The 19,511-nt window shown below is 45.9% G+C and overlaps 2 protein-coding genes across 7 annotated transcripts in view; one reads left to right on the forward strand and one right to left on the reverse strand.

Moving 5' to 3' along the window:
- The window catches only part of AspRS-m (aspartyl-tRNA synthetase, mitochondrial), a 319,354-nt gene that overhangs the window by 143,592 nt on the left and 156,251 nt on the right, over nt 1-19,511 (forward strand). For all 6 annotated transcript variants that reach the window (XM_070528489.1, XM_070528490.1, XM_070528486.1 and 3 more), the window contains one exon: nt 8,206-8,430. In XM_070528489.1, coding sequence (XP_070384590.1) covers nt 8,206-8,430 — 225 coding nt within the window. The remainder of the gene's footprint in view (nt 1-8,205; nt 8,431-19,511) is intronic.
- LOC139051537 (uncharacterized) lies at nt 816-1,640 on the reverse strand. The gene is made up of 2 exons (XM_070528506.1): nt 1,495-1,640; nt 816-1,431 (listed from the first exon to the last, which is right to left on the reverse strand). The coding sequence occupies exons 1-2, from the start codon at nt 1,638-1,640 to the stop codon at nt 816-818; spliced, it is 762 nt and encodes a 253-aa protein (XP_070384607.1).

Raw genomic sequence — 19,511 nt, forward strand, 5'->3', positions numbered from 1 at the left:
AGTCTGATCGGAGGTGGTTGTTCGACGCGTTCATTCGGTTCCCAGCGTGCGTGATTGGCCAACTCCGCGCCGACGTTGCCAGCCACGGGGCGCAGCCACGTTTTTGGTGACGTCAAAATGACGGCACGCTCCTGTTAATCATCTTACCACCGAGCATTTCGTCTGCTAGGCGTCGAACCCGACGGGAGCTGGGAAGTTTGGAGTGATCATACGGCTATGGTGGCTAGAGGGGGGTAGTGTGACGGGCGAGAGCGGAGGGGTGCACAAATTTGTGATGAAAGATGGCGGCCCCGGTAGACAGCGCTGGCTGCGCGGCAGGTGCCAGCGGCGCTGGCCGGTTTCACGTTGGGCCGCATGTGTTTACTTTCACCTTGTTTTCAATAATTACAGGCCGCGTTAACAGGGCATGAACTAGTCATTTTGTTAGTTCGTTGAAACAGATGCGTTTGAAATTTTAAATGATGCTGCTTAACGTAAACAAAAACCACGTTTCTGATAGACGCAACTGGCATTTAGTTTATAATTGAATGTTTCTCAGCATTGACCGATTTTGACTTGTTTCACCAAATTCATCTGAATTAAACCACTAACCTGAGCGCATATTCAAACTGTTTTGAGTGTTTTTTTTTCTCTGTGCGCTTTGTTTGGAGTGTAAACTGCTTAATATTTTCTCTTTTAAGAAGCAATGGTTCGCGTGTAGCGTTTATTTTCGCTCACAAAGGTTTTGTTCAGTGTTCAAATCATTTAAATCAAATTTTCTCTTTCCCTTTTGCTTGGAGAGCTTATATTTTAGAGTAGAAATTGCAATGCTATAGTCAGGTGTCTGTTACACCGAACAACAACAGATGTACAACAACACCGTACAACGTCCCAGATGTTGATTTTCTTGTAGCAGCCTGGAAGCAGGCCCTGACAGCCATTTGTTGCTTTTCAGGCAAGCTTTTAATGCGGGCGCTAAGCACCTCATCGGCGATTTGTTGATTTGCCTGACGCATCGCTGCTAGGTCCCATTCTGCATTCAGCAGTTTTTTCTGAGCAGTACGCAAGCTGCGGCGTGTGTTAGCATGCTTCTGCAGACGCTTGGATATTCCCCCGTTCTGCCACTTTCGAGAAAGTTGATTCTGCAGCAGTTTTCTCAGGTATTTGCAATGAATGCAGGGACCTTTGCTTTCACATACGTAGGTGCACTTGATGGAAAAGTAACACCCAGCAAACGATATATATCGTCCTTGCTTCTCTGATTTCATGCCGCAGCCTCCACACAATACAAGTGCATGTGTGCTGTCGAGCACTGACTGCGTTTCCTCCGGCGAAGAAACAGTGCACTGTGAGCGCAGTTGGCCCCTGAGAAATACAGAGCAACACAATGACTCCGGTTGGTTGCTTTCCGACTTGAATTTCACTAACTTGGGCAGCAATAATGTGGTCAACCTGCTTGCCTTCGAGCGCACAGACTCCGAAGAAAACACTGTCACGCTCACTTGGAAGCGTTACCTTATTCCATGTTGCATCAGGTAGGCGGAGATCATGACACACATGCTCAAGTTCCACGGCCTGCTGCTTATCTGAGCCAATGATATCTGGTATATCTGGCTCCTGGCGTCGCTGCGTGTGCGCTGCGGCGTCTTCTTGCTGGGCATCTTGCCTATTGATTGCATAAAGCTTTTGCCGCTTTGCAACAGGTCCACGCTGCTCACATATATTTCTCTCCATCCTTTTCATCGGAGCTTTCTTCGTAAAATACTTAGGTGCGTCAGGAAACACAGTAGGCACGGCGTCTTCTTTCAGGCGCGGACGATCGCGAGGCAATTCTACAACCTCACTGTTGATTGTGTGCCGGTAGGTCCTTTCAACGAATCTTTCGTCGAAGTGCCGTTCACAAACCACGCTGTCGTTGGTAAGCTCTTTGTCAGCCCGTTTAATATTTCGGGCCCATTGCTCCCTTAGCAAGAGATTAGTTGGGGCTTTAAACACAGAAAACTTTTGCGAGGAAGATCGATACCCACCTTTGCATCCAGGTACGAAGCACGTGCTTGAGCAGCTTGACGGCATGGTTCGCTAAATCCAACAGTCTCAATGTGAAGAGTCCATTCCTCGTGTGGCAACCCGACGACCGAACACGGCACACAAATTTCACAGACGACAGAGGCGATAGGGAAGCGTCAACGCAGCCGGCGAAGCCTAGTCAGTGGCCGGCCGTCGCAAACGTGGCACCTGTGAATACAGCAGCGCCCCTAGCAGTGGAAAAATTTTCACCGCGTTCCGCGCGCTCCTCCTCCACGGCGCGGATAAGGTGCCCGTCACACTACCCCCCTCTAGCCACCATAATACGACTTCGCATGACTATGGTGGCTAGAGGGGGAGGTGTCAGCATCGGCTGGGCTGCGCCGCGTATGGCGGTGCGGCATTTTTTCATGACAGCGACAGGTGGCGCGCTCGTCGTCTCCGAGATGCCTAGCGTGATGTGTTTGAGCGATCTCTCCGGCTCCAAGCGCGCGTCGTAAAGTCTGTGGTGAAGTTAGCTTCACCTTCCCCGCTTTTGTTTGTTTGTCATAAGAAGTTCTGAGTAACCTTCTTGACCCACGCCACTGGAAAAATTTGGTCGTTATGCAGAGTAAGCTGGATGATCTCCTGGATGTGGGCCACCTAAATGAAGTTCACGAGATGGTAAAGCATTGTGATGCGATGCCAGATCATCGTGAAATGGTGGGATCAAATTGCGACTCTCGCATACCCTACTACGTTAGCGGGTATGTTACCAGGAAAATGCTAATGAGAACAAAGTGCAAATAGTGTTCTCTAGCTGTTGCTTCAAGCAAAAGACTCGCGCTTGCTTCCGGAAGAGTTGTGCGTTACCAACCAGATGGATAGAGGTGGCCTACTTTACCCATCTCAGGCACTAACAGACTTGGTTGCTGCGATGGAAGATGCCTTCATGCATTGTTTCAGCTTTAACAAGTTGAAGGCTGACAGCATCATGGGCCTTATTTCCTGCCTGTCCATAAATGAGCTGGATATGGTTGGCTGTGCGCAGCATAGCGTAGAAATCACCAACCAAGTGATACGGCTTTTTGTCATCACGAGGTTGCACGTCCTTGTCGCAGGAGAGAACGCATCGAAGCAAGGGAAGCGAGAAAAAATGAAGTACCTCAAGTTGAGGTGCACAACATAACTGCATAACTGCAAAGTTTATATCAGCAAGACCAACATAAAGCGTTTGTATATGTAAAACAGGAATTGTTCACATCACATTGTATGCCCAGAAATATCTGCATATCTGAACAAAATTTCCCACCCGACTAATTATTGTTTGCACTGCACCTTGTTCACCGTTTCTGGTTATATACCTCCATTACATATTGGATTTGCGCTCCATTTCGTGTCATATTGTTTGTTTGAGAGCTAACAACCATGTATATAGAGTCGTGTGTATTATTTTATTAACAATAAATATTCTTTTTAAGGCATTTTTGGCAATATTTGAGTGGTACTAAATACGCGAACTTAGTTCTTTGCAGGTTTCTAATATTGGAAACCAAATTTCCCTTAACGCTCTCATATTGTGCTGAGTTTTGACCATTGGTGCCTACAGTTCTACCTTTCATTGCAAAATTAAATAAACTTGAAATAATCATGGTTCACTTGAGCGGCCCGTTTCACCAACCAGTAGACGATTAGGACAAGCGCCTGTAGCTCAAGGCACTAATAAAGTCACGCCAGCCATAACTGCATACGGCACCCCAAATGGTCCCTTTAAATGTTAAAGCGGCATTGGCAAACTGCAAACAACCGCCTACTGCGGAAGCTTTCTGTTTGGTGCAATTATGAGTTTCACAAGTGTTGCACTGAGCGCGAAGCTAAAGCGCGGCGATAAAATGACCAAAATTTAGTACATAGTACGTTAGACCAGCTGCAGTGATGAAGTCGCCTAGCCTTTAGAATGATTTTCCGATGCGCATGTTGCGCCCCAAGAAGCCGCGGAGCGAGAAAGCACTTTATAGTGGAACCAAGGGAGCTATTCTGGACACGCATGGCGGCTGCACAGCCGCCATTATCCGCCATGTTTGCTCTCTTATTGGCTGTGGCGAGCTCACGTGCCTAGAAATTTTTGCCGGGAAACGGAAGTTTTGCGAAGTGTCATTTTGCGTTTTCATCAAGATGGTGAAACGTGACGTGGAGCTGCAAATTTTATGGACTAATACATTTTTTTGATCCTTGGCAGATATATTGTGATGTTAGTGCTTCAAAAAGAATGTGAGCGGTAGCGTGCAGAAGCCAGTGCAATGCATCTGCGATTGCGCGAATATGTGGGGGCGATTCAAGATATGCGCCATGCCAGCTTGCTGATTGGCTGAAGGAATACCTCGTGAGGAGCGTCACAGGAAGGGCTATTTCGTAATCGTCATTTTGACGATGCGTGACGTTGCACTGGGCCGCCATTGCTGAGATTTTCCGGCATAATTTTTGCTGCGACGAGCCGCGCGAATTATGCTAATGAGCAGCCATATGCAATGGCAGCCGAGAGGAATGCGTATCGCCACATTTTCCCCATCGTTTGGCGCCACGAAAATCTTTTGTTCATAACGCGTGCTCATAGTATTTGCATCGCTCTCGGGTGGTGTTGGCATTTGTGTTTGGGACCATCATTTTTTTAAAGAACGCGTTTATACGAAATAATATTGGTTGAACATAGCAAACTTTCAGCAATGTTGTCCACTTTTCACTGCTGCATTTGTATTGTAATCGAGATTAATGCCTTTTCGCACAATCAGACGTTATGACAACGGCCTCTTTCTAATTTATAAAAAGAAATGTACGTAAGGCGGCGCCTTGAAGTTTCCTCCCGCGGTGTGAGTAACCAGCGAAATGAACAAGAGATGGCAGCGCCGGCGCTTGCATCGCACTAGTGGTTATCTCTGGCGCCCGCAACGCTATCGGTGATATTCGGCCGTATCTCAGCCAGCCGAGTCGGGCTGAGTCACTTACGTTTCACGAAATAGCGATAACGTGGCCTAGAACGTGCGCGCATCACCACTGGTAGGTCGCGTATGTTGTCTCAAGCAAGAAAACAAACGCGCTGGCGCCAACATGCGATGACTCATTGCATTTTCCGGGGACACGCATCCTAGCTATTGAAGCAGACGACAGCTTGTACGCAGCAGACGACGGAAGCGCGAAGCGTTTTCGACGGAACAATCATACGCTTTGAGATAGCTGGTTTATTTTTACTGCGGAGGAAAACTGTTTTGCTTTACCGGTAACGCTACATTCAGTGTCTTCATTTCAGTTTCTTAGGCGAAACGTCAAGTTGGCGTCACGTTACGTAAGCAAAACTGGGCCATCAGCGCCATTTTGTTTGCGTCGCGCCTACGTCACGCACCGAAGAAAATGGCGGAATGCCCAGAATAGCGCCCCAAATAACCGCAGCGGACCTTAGCCAGCGTACGGGAGGCATCTCGGAGCCGACAGCAGCGCCGCCGCATCGTCCTGAAAAAATGCTGCCTCTCCGGCGCTCCGATGCCGACACCTCCCCCTCTAGCCACCATAGCATGACGCGTCTGGTGGATTGGATTGGATCCAACCGGCAGTTGCAGCACGGCACGTTTGGATCCAATCCATAGTTTAATTCGAGAAAATGGCGCTTCTGTTGGGAACTTAGGTTGTTGCGCTGGCGTTTCTAGAGGAAGGAGGAGAGCGGGTGGCGATGCGAAACGTGTTTGAAAAAATGGCAGAAAGTGAATTCCGGCGTCGTTTTTGTTTCTCGAAACAAATAATTCGTTGGTTGTACAGCGAAATCGACACCATCATCGGTGCCAGCGAGCCACTGGAATGTTGTCGCTGCCTCTTGAAAAGTGCGCCACTCTTCCCGTCGTTTGTTTTTCTTCTCGCTGTGCGCGACACCATCTAGGGACAACGCAAAAAAACTTATAGTTATAAATTGCAGTAGTCACACGTACTACTATTTGAAAACGTGTTTGGGCTTGAGAAGAAAAAATACAATTTTTTAGATAAAGATTTCATTCATTTGGAAGACGAGAAACATTTCATTTTGTAGTATACTGTCTGCAAGCAGACGACAAACGACGGAAGTAAACTTCTGGGGAGGTCACCGCTTCGTGATTGACTGCTCTCTCCGCCCCGTTGTCACAAATTTTGCATACTGCCACTTTGTGACGTTGCAGCAACCGAACAGAACGCGTATCGAACAAAATATCTCCGATCGCGCCCATGGTTGCCCTTCCAGGATGTTCAATCAGCTTTAGGTATGGTAGGTTCGGTAGGTAAGGTAGGTTCGGTGATCTTCCTTGACAGCAGAGGGAAGTACTCTTGTTCCCGTGGTGCTTGAGGTACAACTGAAAATTTTTTTTTTATCTGCATTAAACATACCTTTAGTCATGATTACAACAATTGTGGTTGCATAATACAGTAGACTTGTGTTAATTTGATTGCAGATAATTCCATTTTTTGTTAACTCAATCTTGACTGAAGGTCCCAGCCAGCACCCATACATTTCTATGGGCTCAAATTTTCGCTATTTCAATATTAAAATTGGTCTTTGCTGGATACTTGGCTGATCAGCACGCACGTGCTTGAATCCAATGGTGACTCCAGTAGTGGCAGCGTCTGTCATAGTAGTGCTTAGAATACAATGAATGCATCGAACACACGTCGTCTCCCACCAAAAAGCGCCTATTTTCTGCCTGTCCCAGGAAGATGTTAAAGGAAAAACGTAGCTCACAATAAATTGTAAGCTACTGCTGCAAAACAAGTTGCATTGTTTGCCATATGTGTCGAGTGTGCAATGCACTCCATATGGCCTGCGGATGCACATAAAGCCTATTTGGAGATGAGTTGTGGAAACTAACAGCTCATCAGCCTAAAACAGTAAAATTTCGTCATTGCTAAATAAGTGAACAAAGATGAATCTGCAGCCAAACACAATATGCAAATTGAATGCCAAATTCAAAGCCGAATTTGCAGCAATACTCAGAAATAATTCCAACATGAAAATTTTATAAGCACTACATTTAATACACTTGAACCTCAATATAAAATTATTGAATGTAAAGTTTCGTTGATCATACTTTATTTCAAGGGAGTATTCTTCTCCTAGGACGAAATTCAATATGCTGGATCTGACACGGTACCAGTTATAAGGAAGTAAAGTTCTTGTTTGCACATGGCTCAAATTATATATTCTCGTAGGAAAAATGTCAAATGCAGAAACCAATCGATTTATTATACGCCTGAGGTTTTGGACCTGCATGATTCCTGTGGCACTGCCACCTACCTCTAGTACCAATGTATCACAGCAGTAACCGAAATTTCATGTGTCGCAGTGTGTTTCGTGCATGAACCACGTGTGAATGTGCAATTATGGTGCCCATGAACAATGTTGCCACCATAGCAACTGGCATGAAACAGAACAACTCGCGCTGGTTAGGCCCAGCAGCCTAAGTAATGCGGCAGGCCAAGTCATTGTGGGAATCTCATAGCCAACATCTTCGTTCTTGTAGCCTTATCGGCAATCGAGTGCGAGATCAGATGCAGGGGCTATAGACTGAAGGCCATAGTAGTGGAGTAGGGATCTATGTGTGTTCCCCTCCATGTCCAAAAAGACTGTTGGCAGCATCCCTGTTGTGGCTGGCGGCTTGGCTTGGTCATACATTGGCTTGCCATAGTCAGCAAGCCAACGTACCGATCCCACACAATAACACCTCTCGCATGGTTGCATATTCACAGTGGTGAAGAGTGCTTGTATGTAATTTATTGTTGTTCCCGTGCCTCATATCAGCACAGCAAGATATTCACGGGTCATCAGAATTTGAGGGAGACCCTTTGCTGGCTTGTCGGAGACATGCTGCTTCTGTTTTATTCGCATAGACCTGATCACAAATTTTTTCTGGTGCTACTTGCATGTATGCTTATAGTCAATACGAAATATTGCGAAGGTATTTTCGTAACCAATGTGACTTCATTGCAATGAGCTTCTTTTGTGTATTGTTTAAATTTGACATTTTGATGCCGATTTCCCTTTTAACAAAAGTGGTGCTGCAAGTGTAAGATGTAACGTGACTCGACTCCAAAACCACATTCTAAAATTTGCCATTCTTGCTTGCACTAACTATACATAGGCAAAGGTCATTGGGGCCTCTCAAACTCTGGGCCCTCTATTTCAAAACTGTCTATTGTGTTTCTCTGCAGCTGGACCTGGAGATGTCATTTGCCACTGCAGATGACATCATGCAGCTAACAGAAGCCCTGCTTGCAGCCTCTTGGCTTCGACCACCTGTGTCAGCAACCCGAAAGGATCAGGTGGATCGAGATTGCAACCCCTGCCTACAAACACCCTTTCCTAGTATGACATATGCCGAGGCTATGCGGCGGTACGGCACTGAAAAGCCTGACCTGCGCCTGAATGACATGCTGGTGAGTCTTGCAGTGAATGTGAAGTGGGGACATAGGATAGGCATCGTGTGCTGGTTGCAGTGAAATTGGTTTGGCATGCTTGCTACCACCTGATACTATCCTGACTACCAGGTGTCCCAGATTAGGCATGAAGTTTAAGAACATTAACCATTTTGTACAGTTGTGTGGCTGAGGAAAATAACTCCTGGAAGTATGACTTCACAATGCTCGCACATAGACCACCATTGAACTGGTCACATATGCAAAAACAAAAAAAAATAAAACAGTGGGAATACAGTCGCCGATCGTTTATTTGGACCTCACGGAGACTACGGAAATGTCCGAATAAATAGGTGTCCGAAAAAGCTGATTAAGAAAAAAAAATGAAATCCTTCATTTCCACGCACTTATTCAGGCTTGGCAGTAGGCTTGAAGAAATCGTGAATGTGCCGTTGCAGGCTGTTCCTTTTACGTGCAATCAGATAAGCGTGAATCTCGGAGAGGGTCGTACGGTCACTATAGGCGGCTGAAAGCACAGTCATTGCTTGTACACACTCCGTATGCGACGGCAGCGTAGCACACGGTGCGTCGTCTTCCGACTCGGAGTTATCGTCCGGCGGTGCAGCAGAAACCTGACGAATGATCTTCCCGTCGTCGAGTTCTGCGCATGTGAGTACAGCAGTGTCAGCACCTGTGAAACTGTCAAATGAGACAGTGTCCGTCTGGAATCGCAATGTAACCGCTGCGCAGGTCTTGGCAGAACATTTTCCACGTCAGTAGGGAGCACATCGGAAGGCGACAAATCTTAGGCCTCCCGGCACCCGCTTGCCGGCATTCCCCAGTGCAGTCTGCGCGGGCACTGTCAGCGCCATTAGACACTTGACACGGTGTTTCCGTATGCCGCGTTGGATCACCGGAACCTCTACACAGCACACAAAGCAAACACCACCATGCTGACACCAGTCGCACAAATGAAAAATGTGCCCTACTCGCAGCATCATCGTAGAGATGGCGTCATGCTCGAAGAAACAAATCAGCTGCTGGATTGTTTTGACATGGCTTACTAAGCTGAAACCGGAACTGCTGTAGAGCCACTCTATCGAACCAGGCAGAAACGATGATGATGAGCGGGGATTTGCAGTAGCGCCACTTCACAGGGCAGCATGGAGGCTCCGTTCAAAACAAAAATGGCGTTCAGCAAGTCGAGCCATGCACCGGTCAGAGTTGGTGCATGGTGCTCTCGATCCACTTGGCTCAAGGAGTGCCCGAAAAATCAGACGAGAGGTTGCAAGGTGTCCGAACTTTCAGCAATTGTTATACATTATGGTCTATGGGGAGAATGGTACAGTTGAACCTCGCTACAACGAAACTGACGGGGCGCGCGAAAAATTTCGTTAAAGCGAAATTTCGTTGAGGCGAAAACAGGCCAAAAACACTGTCAGGTTGGACCACATAGTCCCAAAACATCATTTATTTCCAAAGAAGTCGGTCAGCTTCTTCTGCTTCTTTTTTTTTGCCACGAGTGCAGTGGCGCGGCTTTCGCACTCGGTGAACAGTTGCATCGCGACGTCGTCATCGTGAGCACCGAAAAATCTGCGGATCACATCAAAAGCATCCATCACTTTTATTGCAGGTGGTGGCGCTAAGTCCTCCGCGTCGCTGTCATCATTTGATGATGCGTCGTTGTGGCGAACGCCCTCAATTATAGCTTCGTCACTCAGCTCCTCGTGAGCTAGCACTTCACTGTCAACAGCGATGTAGTCGCCGATGTGAACATCGGCCGGCACATCTCCGGAGTCCTGAAGGGCTGCCCATGCCGCATTGGCCTCTGTGGAGGGTGGAGCAATTGTACTGCAGCCTTCCTCGTCCGACGTGGAGTTCGCTGCCAGTTGAGCATCGGAGTGAAAGCCGGCGTGCACAAAACAGTTGTAGATGATACTGCGACTGGTTGCCGTCCACGCTGCTGAGACCATCTGTACAGCCATGTACAAATCCACTTCGATTGCCCGACCGGTGTCGATGTTTAACACCAGCCGCTGAATCAGTCGCTGTCGATAAGCGCTTTTAACGCTATTGATGATACCTTGATCCAGCGGCTGGATTAAAGCCGTGCAATTCGGCGGGAAGAATCTTACTTCCACGCTTTGAAGCTGAACGTCTTCAACGTTATGCGCTGAGCAATTGTCGATGAGCAAACAAACCTTACGTTTCTTTGCCGTCATGTCACGGTCGAAAGCGGTTAGCCACTCTTTGAAAACGGCCCGTGTCATCCAAGACTTCTTATTGGCAACATATTTGACGGGCAGGCTCTTGCCACCTTTGAAGCACCGCGGCTTCGCACTTTTGCCTATCACCAGTGGGCAGCGCTTGTCAGACCCGTCCATGTTGCAGCACAGGAGCACAGTCACACGCTTTTTGCTATGCTTCCCTCCGCTGCATGGCTGGCCCTTCATGTGAAGCGTCTTGGAGGGGAGGAGCTCGAAGAAAAGTCCCGTTTCATCGGCATTGTATATGTCTGATGTGGCATATTTCTCCATTAATTCCGGCACAGTAGCTGATGCCCAAGCAGATGCAGCGTCGGCGTCTGATGAGGCCGACTCCCCACACAGCACTTTAGCGACGATTTCATGCCTGGCCTTAAAACGGGTCAGCCACCCTGAGCTGGCTTTGAAATCATTGATGCCCAGCATACAGGCATAGCCAAGTGCCTTTTGCTGCAACATGTTTCCGCTGACCGGCATCTTCTTTGCGCGCACGTCGAGGAACCACGTGTGCAGAGCCTTCTCAAGGTCCTCATGAGCCGCTTGCGTCAGCTTTTTCCGCTTCGCGGATGTCCCCGAAGAAAGAGCTTGCGCTATCGCATCTTTCGACTTCAAGATCGTTGACAGCGTGCTCTGTGAGATGCCGAAGTCCGCTGCAACATCTCCCTTTTTCCTGCCACTGGATGCCGCGCTGATAATCCGTGCCTTCTCTTCAAGCGAGAGGAACTTCCGCTTTCTAGATGAAGTCGCCATGCTCGCATTCATTACAGCGCACTAGCAGCACAAGCACGAGTGAAAAAAACTAGGGCAAACGCGCTGCTGTTGCCAGGCTGCTGCGTCCTTTGGCAACGGATTGGTTGCGGCTCTGAATTGGATTGGAAGAAAACGGGAGCTTGCCCCCGCGCCTTGTCGCAAGGCAGCCAGCCCGATAGTCATCAACACCAAGCTATGGCGGTGATCATGTGCGTTTCAGTGAGTGGATTAGTTTGGTCCAGCGAATGTTTAGCGAAACAAAGCAGCGTGGGCCTATGGAAGTACATAGATGGGCGGCGATATGCTTGTTTTATTGTAAGATATATTTTTAAATCGAGCTTCGCATAGCAAAAATTTCGTTGAAGCGGAAACGCGCCCCAAAAATGGTTCGTTGTGATGAGAAATTTGTTCCATTACTTTGTATAGCGAGCTGACGGGGAATTGGAAATATTTCGTTGAAGCGAAAATTTCGTTGAAGCGACGTTCGTTGTAGCGGGGTTCGACTGTAGTGCCGCGAAGCAGACCGAATAATCGAGCATGTCCGAATTTTTGGAGTCTGGAAAATCAGTCGGCGACTGTAGCTGGATGGAATCGACATCTTTTGTATTGTCATAGTCATAATGGGATTCTTGTGCTGCCATTTCAGCCATGCAGCCAAGGGAATCTTGAAATTGCAATCCTGTCACTGCTGCATCATTATTGGGTCTCATTAAGTGCTATGATGCTGTTAGATGTCTAAATACTGTGTTTACTCGACTCTAACGCGCACCCGTTTTTTGCAACCAAAAAGAAAAGAAAAAAGAATGCTCTCGATTGTAACGCACACCCGTTTGCCACGACCTAAAAAAAAGAAAAACTCCTTTACAGTACCGCACACCTCATTCTTTCATACATAAATACAACTTTCTCTCATTTAGAAAAGACAAAGAGTTACTTCCAATGCACTAAAGTTGCGATAAATAAAAAAAGTCGCAGTTTCGCCCGAAAGGCAAAGCATCGACTACGTTAGTAAACTAGTAGACAGCAATAAGAAAAGCAAAGATAGTAGTTTTATCAGCCGTATAAACTTTTAAACATATGTGCGCACGAGCAAACATGAACATGTTTCACTCAATGACCGCGGAAACTCTTTTATCAAAACGCTGGAGTGAGGAAGTGCGGTAGCAGGAGAGAGGGAATCGACCTCTCGCTTCAAGGCGAACTAAGCAATGAGAACACAGCGCGGTGCGCCTAAATGTGCAGACTTGTCTTCGTCACAGATCCCGCGGGTGCACCGAATGTAGCAGCCGCCGGTGTAGAACGCCTCTCCTGTTTGCGCCAGTCCCGCATGCAAGTTTCGGGAACTCCGATTGCCCGTGATGCGGCCCGATTTTCGTCCGTCTCCGCGCACATGATAACTTTCCTTTTAAATGCGGCATCATGGTGGACTCGGCGTGTCTTCGCAGTCGGCGCTTCCATGCTGATAGAGCAAATGCAGAAAATGGGAAGACGGATGGTGCACTAACCTAAGCCAAAGGAAGCATCGCCTAAGCAGCCGTACTGCAGCACATGGAGAAAGCTACGGCAGCTAACTCAAAGTGCATACAAGGTGGCGATTTAAAAATTTTTAAATGCCGATGGTGATGTGGTAACGTAGATTTAGGGTTGTACTCGATTCTAACGCGCACGCAATTTTTGGACCCATTTTATCGAAAAAAAAAGTAGGTGTTAAATTCGAGTAAATACGGTATATGGCCTTCGACACCTCCACTGCTGTGCAAAGCTCGTGGTAGCCATGCCCAATCTCGGAAGCCTAATCTGAGAGATCATGCCTAACCTCAGACACCATACCATGCATCGAGGCACCTGGTTAGATGTAGCTTAGCACCTTTCAGACCAGTGTTGCATTAAGTCTCGTGGCAATGCAGTTTAATGACAGCCACATGATGGCATGATAATTTCTTGCTTCATTGTTAATGCTGTTTACAATTATTTATGTAAATATGATCATTATCTGAGATGGTAATTGTGCACAAGAAAGGTACACTGTGATAAACATTCAATGAAATCACTACAATAGACTTCCTTTAATTCGACTCCGGTTAATTAGATTTTTCGGTTGATTCGGTCCCGACCTGAGGTCCCAGCCCATGCCCATACATTTATGTGTGCCTGAACTTTCGTTATTTAGATCCTAAAGTTTGCCTTCGCTGGATAATGCGAACTTGAACAGTCGGCACACATGCGCCTGACTTCTATAGGGACCCTGCTATCGACTCCCTTAGTGGCAGTGTGAGTCTCGGTGGAGCTTAGGGGAAGGGTGAATGCATTGAACACCCGTCATCTCTAGTCGAAAATGTTTATTTTTGGCCTGCCCTCTAAGAATTTTCAAGCAATAACTGCAGCTCACAGGGTCTGATTACGGTATTTACACTATCCTAATGTGCACTTTTTTTTTTTTCAGGAAAATTGGGTTCGAAAGTGCTTGCGCAGTGCAATCGGGCACGAAATGAAAAATGCCTTCACGCTGGTCGTATGTGTTACAGCATAACACAGATGTACAGCGACAAAGCTGACTTTAGAAAACCAGCCACCAATGTGGAACACATATTAATCTCTTGCTAAGAAATCGGTGCACATTAGGTTTCTACTTTGTTTGGGATCTTTAGCATAATTTCTGTGTTGATTTTCTACTTTGGCCATATAGAAGGTGGGCGCACGTTTAATTCAGTGGTGTGTTAGAATAGGATAAATACTGTCAAATGAACGAGCAGTGTGTTTTGGCATTTCTTCTGCATCTTGTTTAATTCGGCCCGCCGGATGTTTCGACCAATTTCATTGCTCCCTCCAGGGTTGAATTAACGGAAATCGACTGTTAAGCAGGTTGCTTAAAGGCTTGGTATATGGTTTGTCGTTTTGTTTTTTCATTTTGTGTGTTTGCTGGCCTTTGATAGCCCACACTCCACAAGTCTCCCTAATTATCAGGCACTGAACTTGGCATGTAAGTACAGTAAAACCTCGTCAATTCGATCCTCGCTAATTAAGAAAATCGGATGATTTGAACTGGTCCTCTGGTCTCAGCAGGCATATGCATTAATTATTACCATCAAACCATCATTAATCCGGACGTATTTGGCTGTACACCGGTTAATTTGGACAACCTCAGAGCACGAAGCTCCAGAGATGTGCCATGCAGCAGAGCAAAAACGGCACTAGCGTCCAACCGAAACAAAGCATCTGCGTTGCCATAGTGATGAGCGAAAACTGTACGGGAACGATAGGAATGAACGCTCCGGGCCCATTTGTGCCTCTAAGCCCTTATTCTTATGCTTATTGCCACACATAACGCTTTATTGGCTGCATGCCTTCAGAACTGCATAGTTGCCATCCATGATCGTGTTAATAGCATCCCAGGTTTCGTTCGCAGTGGTTGCAGCAAGGCAGTGACTCTGTGCATGTTTGCTATGTGCATTCAGAACTGCATAGTCACCAACCGCTATTGTGTCGATAGCGACCATAGTTTCCTGCGCTTTAATTAGGCGAGCAGTAGTTTTGTTCTGACTGAGCATGCACTTAGTTCCATGCATGCTGAGCAAGCTGTTAAAGGTAAAGAACAATTCTGCCATTGCCTGCAGGCTATGCGCTGGCTAAATTGCGATGCATGGACAATCTGTTACCTACCAGCTCAATTGTAAAAAAAATAATTGGAATGTGCTGATGGTAGTGAATAGCATGTCTACTCAAATGAAAAGGTGGGTCTCGCCCCACAGCCGAACGGTCCGCACTGTGAAAGAAGCTGCAAGGCCATCACCTCTGCTAAAGCTAATCAGTCACGAGATGATGATAATTGTAGCTTCTGCATTGATTTTGTGCAAAATAGAAGGAAGGGTTGCATATTTATTTGATAAGTAAATGCTCATTGGTGCAGCAATCATTTGTTTATTGCTGTCTTGATACCCTTGATATTTCGACATTCGGTTAATTAGGAAATTCTTTTCGGCGCTGTGAAATCTGAATGAACAAGGTTTTACCATGCTAGTATAACTAAAGCAAACTTTTGATTGGGCAATTGGGGGTTCTTTTTTTTTTAATCACAACCGATGCACCGGTTGCTGCAATCCACGCCAAAATGCTTTCCTTTAAATCTCGTGACCCTAACCAGAGGGATGCATGCCACCAGTGCTTTATTTGTGCATGTCTCTTTGGCTGGTTATCCTGTTGCAAAGTACATAATTGCAGGTTTAAATGAGAATTACCAACTCACCCAAATTCACAACATGGAGAGCCATGTAATTTCACAAAATTTTCACAATTAAATTTGTTCTTTGATAAGTGCAGGAAATCATTCTTGGCACCCAGCCCATTGTGTCAGCAGCTGTGGTATTCTGCTGCTCAATGAGGTTGCCGGCTCAATCTTCAGCCATAGCAGCTGCATTCGGGTGAAGGTGGAATGCAACAGCACTTGCAAACTGCATATGTTAAAGAACCCCATGGGGACGAAGATTAATCCAAAGCCTCCCAGAGATATGGTATATCTCATAGCCCATGTTTTGCTTTGGGATGTTAAACTGCCTAATGAAATGAATAAATGAATAAACCCCACTGAGCATTCAATCAAAGCAAAAGTTAGACGTTTGTATTTATTATCAGTGGCAGATACTTTGCATTCGCACGTAAGGGCCACACCTGTGCAAGGGCTGAGCCCCTAAATATGGATCTAAATGATCAAGAAGAAAAAAAATTTGTGAGATTGATTTTTCATTGGTTGCACGTCCCTTTTTCTCAGCACACACATCCTTTACGGTTGTGCGGCTTGTGCTGCACTCTCTGCATGGTGTCCGCATGGTATCACTAGTATAGCAACTGTTTGTATTTATTACTAGTAACCATTTGTGCAGTATTACCAGTTGTTGTGGAGTGTTCATATAATTGCTATCACGTGAATTTTCGCCATTGGTGTCATCGCGATGTTCTGTATAACATACCTGCCAACTCTCCCGATTCGCCCGGGAGACTCCTGATTTTTGACTGAACTTTCAGATTTTACGATCACTGTCTGGTTTCTTCTGAAAAGTTGTCTCTGTTCGTGCTATAATGGTTTTTGCGAAACCAGCACCGCGGAATCTACAACCACATCATAATCGTCAGCATCACCAACAACGGCTGCACATGAGACCTTCGTTTGAGGGATCACCAGTTGTTTATGCGCAGGCATGAGTAAGAGAGGGTGCGTGAGAGAAAATTTTGGGCCTTTTGCTCCTTGAATATATGACTGCCTAGGTACCACGCACGAGGCTTCTTAGCGTGTGTTGTATGCGTTTGTCCCTAGGCGTGCCGGTATTGCAGAGTGATTGAGTTTGTGTACGCTCGGACGCTGGCTGCCGGTGTGGTAAAGTAGGTGAAGCGGCAGGCACTGACGCCCGATGTGGCGACCGCTGTGTCAGACAGACTGACTCGCAGCTGCAGTGCCTGTGCTAAGTCAGTCGTGGCGGATCGTAGCTTTCTCACGCCTTATGGCGATGTACCTTGTAAATAACATCACAGATGTTTCTGTGGGAGCAGTAGCGACTGTAGTAGAGCTTGGGCTGCATATATTGAAAATCTAGAAGGCAGAGCAGGGCACCTTAGCAACCGCGGTTGAACGCAAGTGGCTGAAAGGCCGCTGGTGACGATGACTGACCCAGCACAAGTATGTCCGACCTACCTTCAGAGGCAAAGTTCTGACTGGTGTTGCAGAATTCGCGGGGCACAGTGGTGCTGAACTTAGCATCACAGGTTGGCGGCTGGACGTATTTATTTCATTTCATTTCATTTTATTACCTTAAAGGCCCCAATAAGTGGAGCGTTACATAAGGGGTGGTAAGAATAAAATACATAGTCACAATAACAGGAAGTTTTTTACATACTCAATGAACTTCGATAGGCACATAATGACAGCAACGTCGTTAGGAAGGCTGTTCCAGTCTGCAGCTGTGTGAGGAAAAAAAGAATTTGAAAACGTGACAGTGCGTGAGTGTGGACGGGCAACCTGTAGCTGATGGCTGGTGTGGTGAGATTTGTGTGTACGAAGAAGGATATAAGGTGGGATGCGCATAGGGCTATGAAAGAATTTGTGAAATAAAGATAGGCTGGTAATGCAACGACAGAGCGATAAGGGGCATAATGCAGATGCAGTTTTTAAGGAGGAAACGCTGATATCAAAGAAGTATGACGAGTGGATGAAATGCGCGGCGCGATTTTGTAGATTCAACATCATTAATTAGGTATGCTTGATGACGATTCCAAATAGGCAATGCAAATTCTAGTTTTGACCTTACAAATGATTCGTAGGCTAATAATTTTACATGTTGAGGAGCATGATGTAGATGGCGTTTTAGAAATCCTAACGTCCCGTTGACGGATGATATTAGGTTAGTAACATGAGAATTCCAGGAAAGATCGCGCGAAAGTGTTACTCTAAATACTTGTACGAATGAACTAGTTCTACCGGAACTTCAGAGATTACTTAAGGAAATACGAGACAATTACGGCGAAGGTGAAGGGACAAATATTTACACTTAGGTGGGTTAAGTTCCATTAGCCACTCGTTACACCATTCCTGGAAAGCGTTAAGATCACTTTGAAGAGAAGATTGGTCAGTGTTGGAAGTAATAGCACGATATATTATGCAATCGTCCGCAAACATACATATGCTAGATGTTACGATAAACGGTAAATAACTTATGTATATTAGGAAAAGTGGCGGGCCGAGCACGGATCCCTGCGGGATGCCTGATGTTACTGAGACTGAATTAGAATTCCCATTATTATTGGTCACGAATTGTGTACGATTAGTCAAGAATTCTTCAATCCACTTCAGTATATTAGGGTGAAAATTCAAGCGGGAAAGCTTTATCAGGGGGCCTTTATGGGGTAGTTTATCAAAGTGTTTAGCAAAATCTAAAAATATTACGTCATACTGAAGATTACAATCAAGGCTAGTGTACAGAACTTGTAAGGAAGCGGCTAGCTGATTCTCGCAGGAGTAACCGTGGTGAAACCCGTGGTGGGCAGGATTGAAAAAAGTTATTAGAGTCGAGAAATGCCACGATGTGAGTATAGATGACGTGTTTCATGATTTTGCAGGGAATACTAGTTAGAAAAATGGGACAGTAATTTAGAGGTGAGTTCTTGTTACCTGATTTGTAGACTGGAATGACATTCCCTTGTTTCCAATCTTTGGGCAGTTGGCCTGTGAGGAGTGACTGAGTTAATAACAAGCACAACATAGATGAACATGTATCTTTGGTGTTCTGCAGTATCTTAGCGTTGATGCTGTCAATGCCAGCAGAGGATGAAAGCTTTAAGTTTTCTATTAGGGACAAAATTCCCTCTGAAGAAAATACAAGTGAAGGCATTGTCTCCTGAATAATTGCGGGGCTTGGAGAAACAGCCGGATCGGTTTCATTAGTAAACGCGGATGAAAAAGCTGCATTAAAAATGTTGGTGCATTCAGATTCACAAGTAGTTTCACCTGATGCATCGGTGAGGGAAATCGTGCATGTATTCTGGGGATTAATGACTTGCCAGAACCTACGGGGGTTAGTAGACAACATGTTTGGCAGGTTACAATGAAAGAAAGAGTGTTTGGCTTCTTGCACATTTTGTAGGTACGTTTTTTCAGCTGCATAATACTTGTCCCAAGTGTTCTGACTAGGCCGCAACTTGGCTAGTGTACTTGTGAACCAAGGGCTTAGGGGGTTAGTTCTTATATTTATGCTTGGAATAAACCTGTCAACCAAACCTTCAATTTTTGTCTTAAACTAGTACCAGTTATCGTGGATAGATCTTTGATTAAAGTCGGATTGAAAACAAGGTAAGAATGTGCGAAATTCATTATTTATGGCAGTATAGTTTCCTATATCATAAAGTGGGATGGTACGTTTGCTAGTTATCCGGAAAAATGGTTTAATCGTGAAGTTGATTTGCATGATTTGGTGATCGCTGACACCTGATATTATCCATTAATATTTGGTCGAGACTGTTAGCGCAGTCCCCAGAGACACGGGTTGGCTCCGATATAATTTGAACAATTAAAATTAAGGCAAACATCAAGAAATTCGTTAGCAT

Source organism: Dermacentor albipictus, unplaced genomic scaffold (assembly GCF_038994185.2).
Source record: "Dermacentor albipictus isolate Rhodes 1998 colony unplaced genomic scaffold, USDA_Dalb.pri_finalv2 scaffold_12, whole genome shotgun sequence".
In the NCBI taxonomy this organism is placed as follows: Eukaryota; Metazoa; Arthropoda; class Arachnida; order Ixodida; family Ixodidae; genus Dermacentor; species Dermacentor albipictus.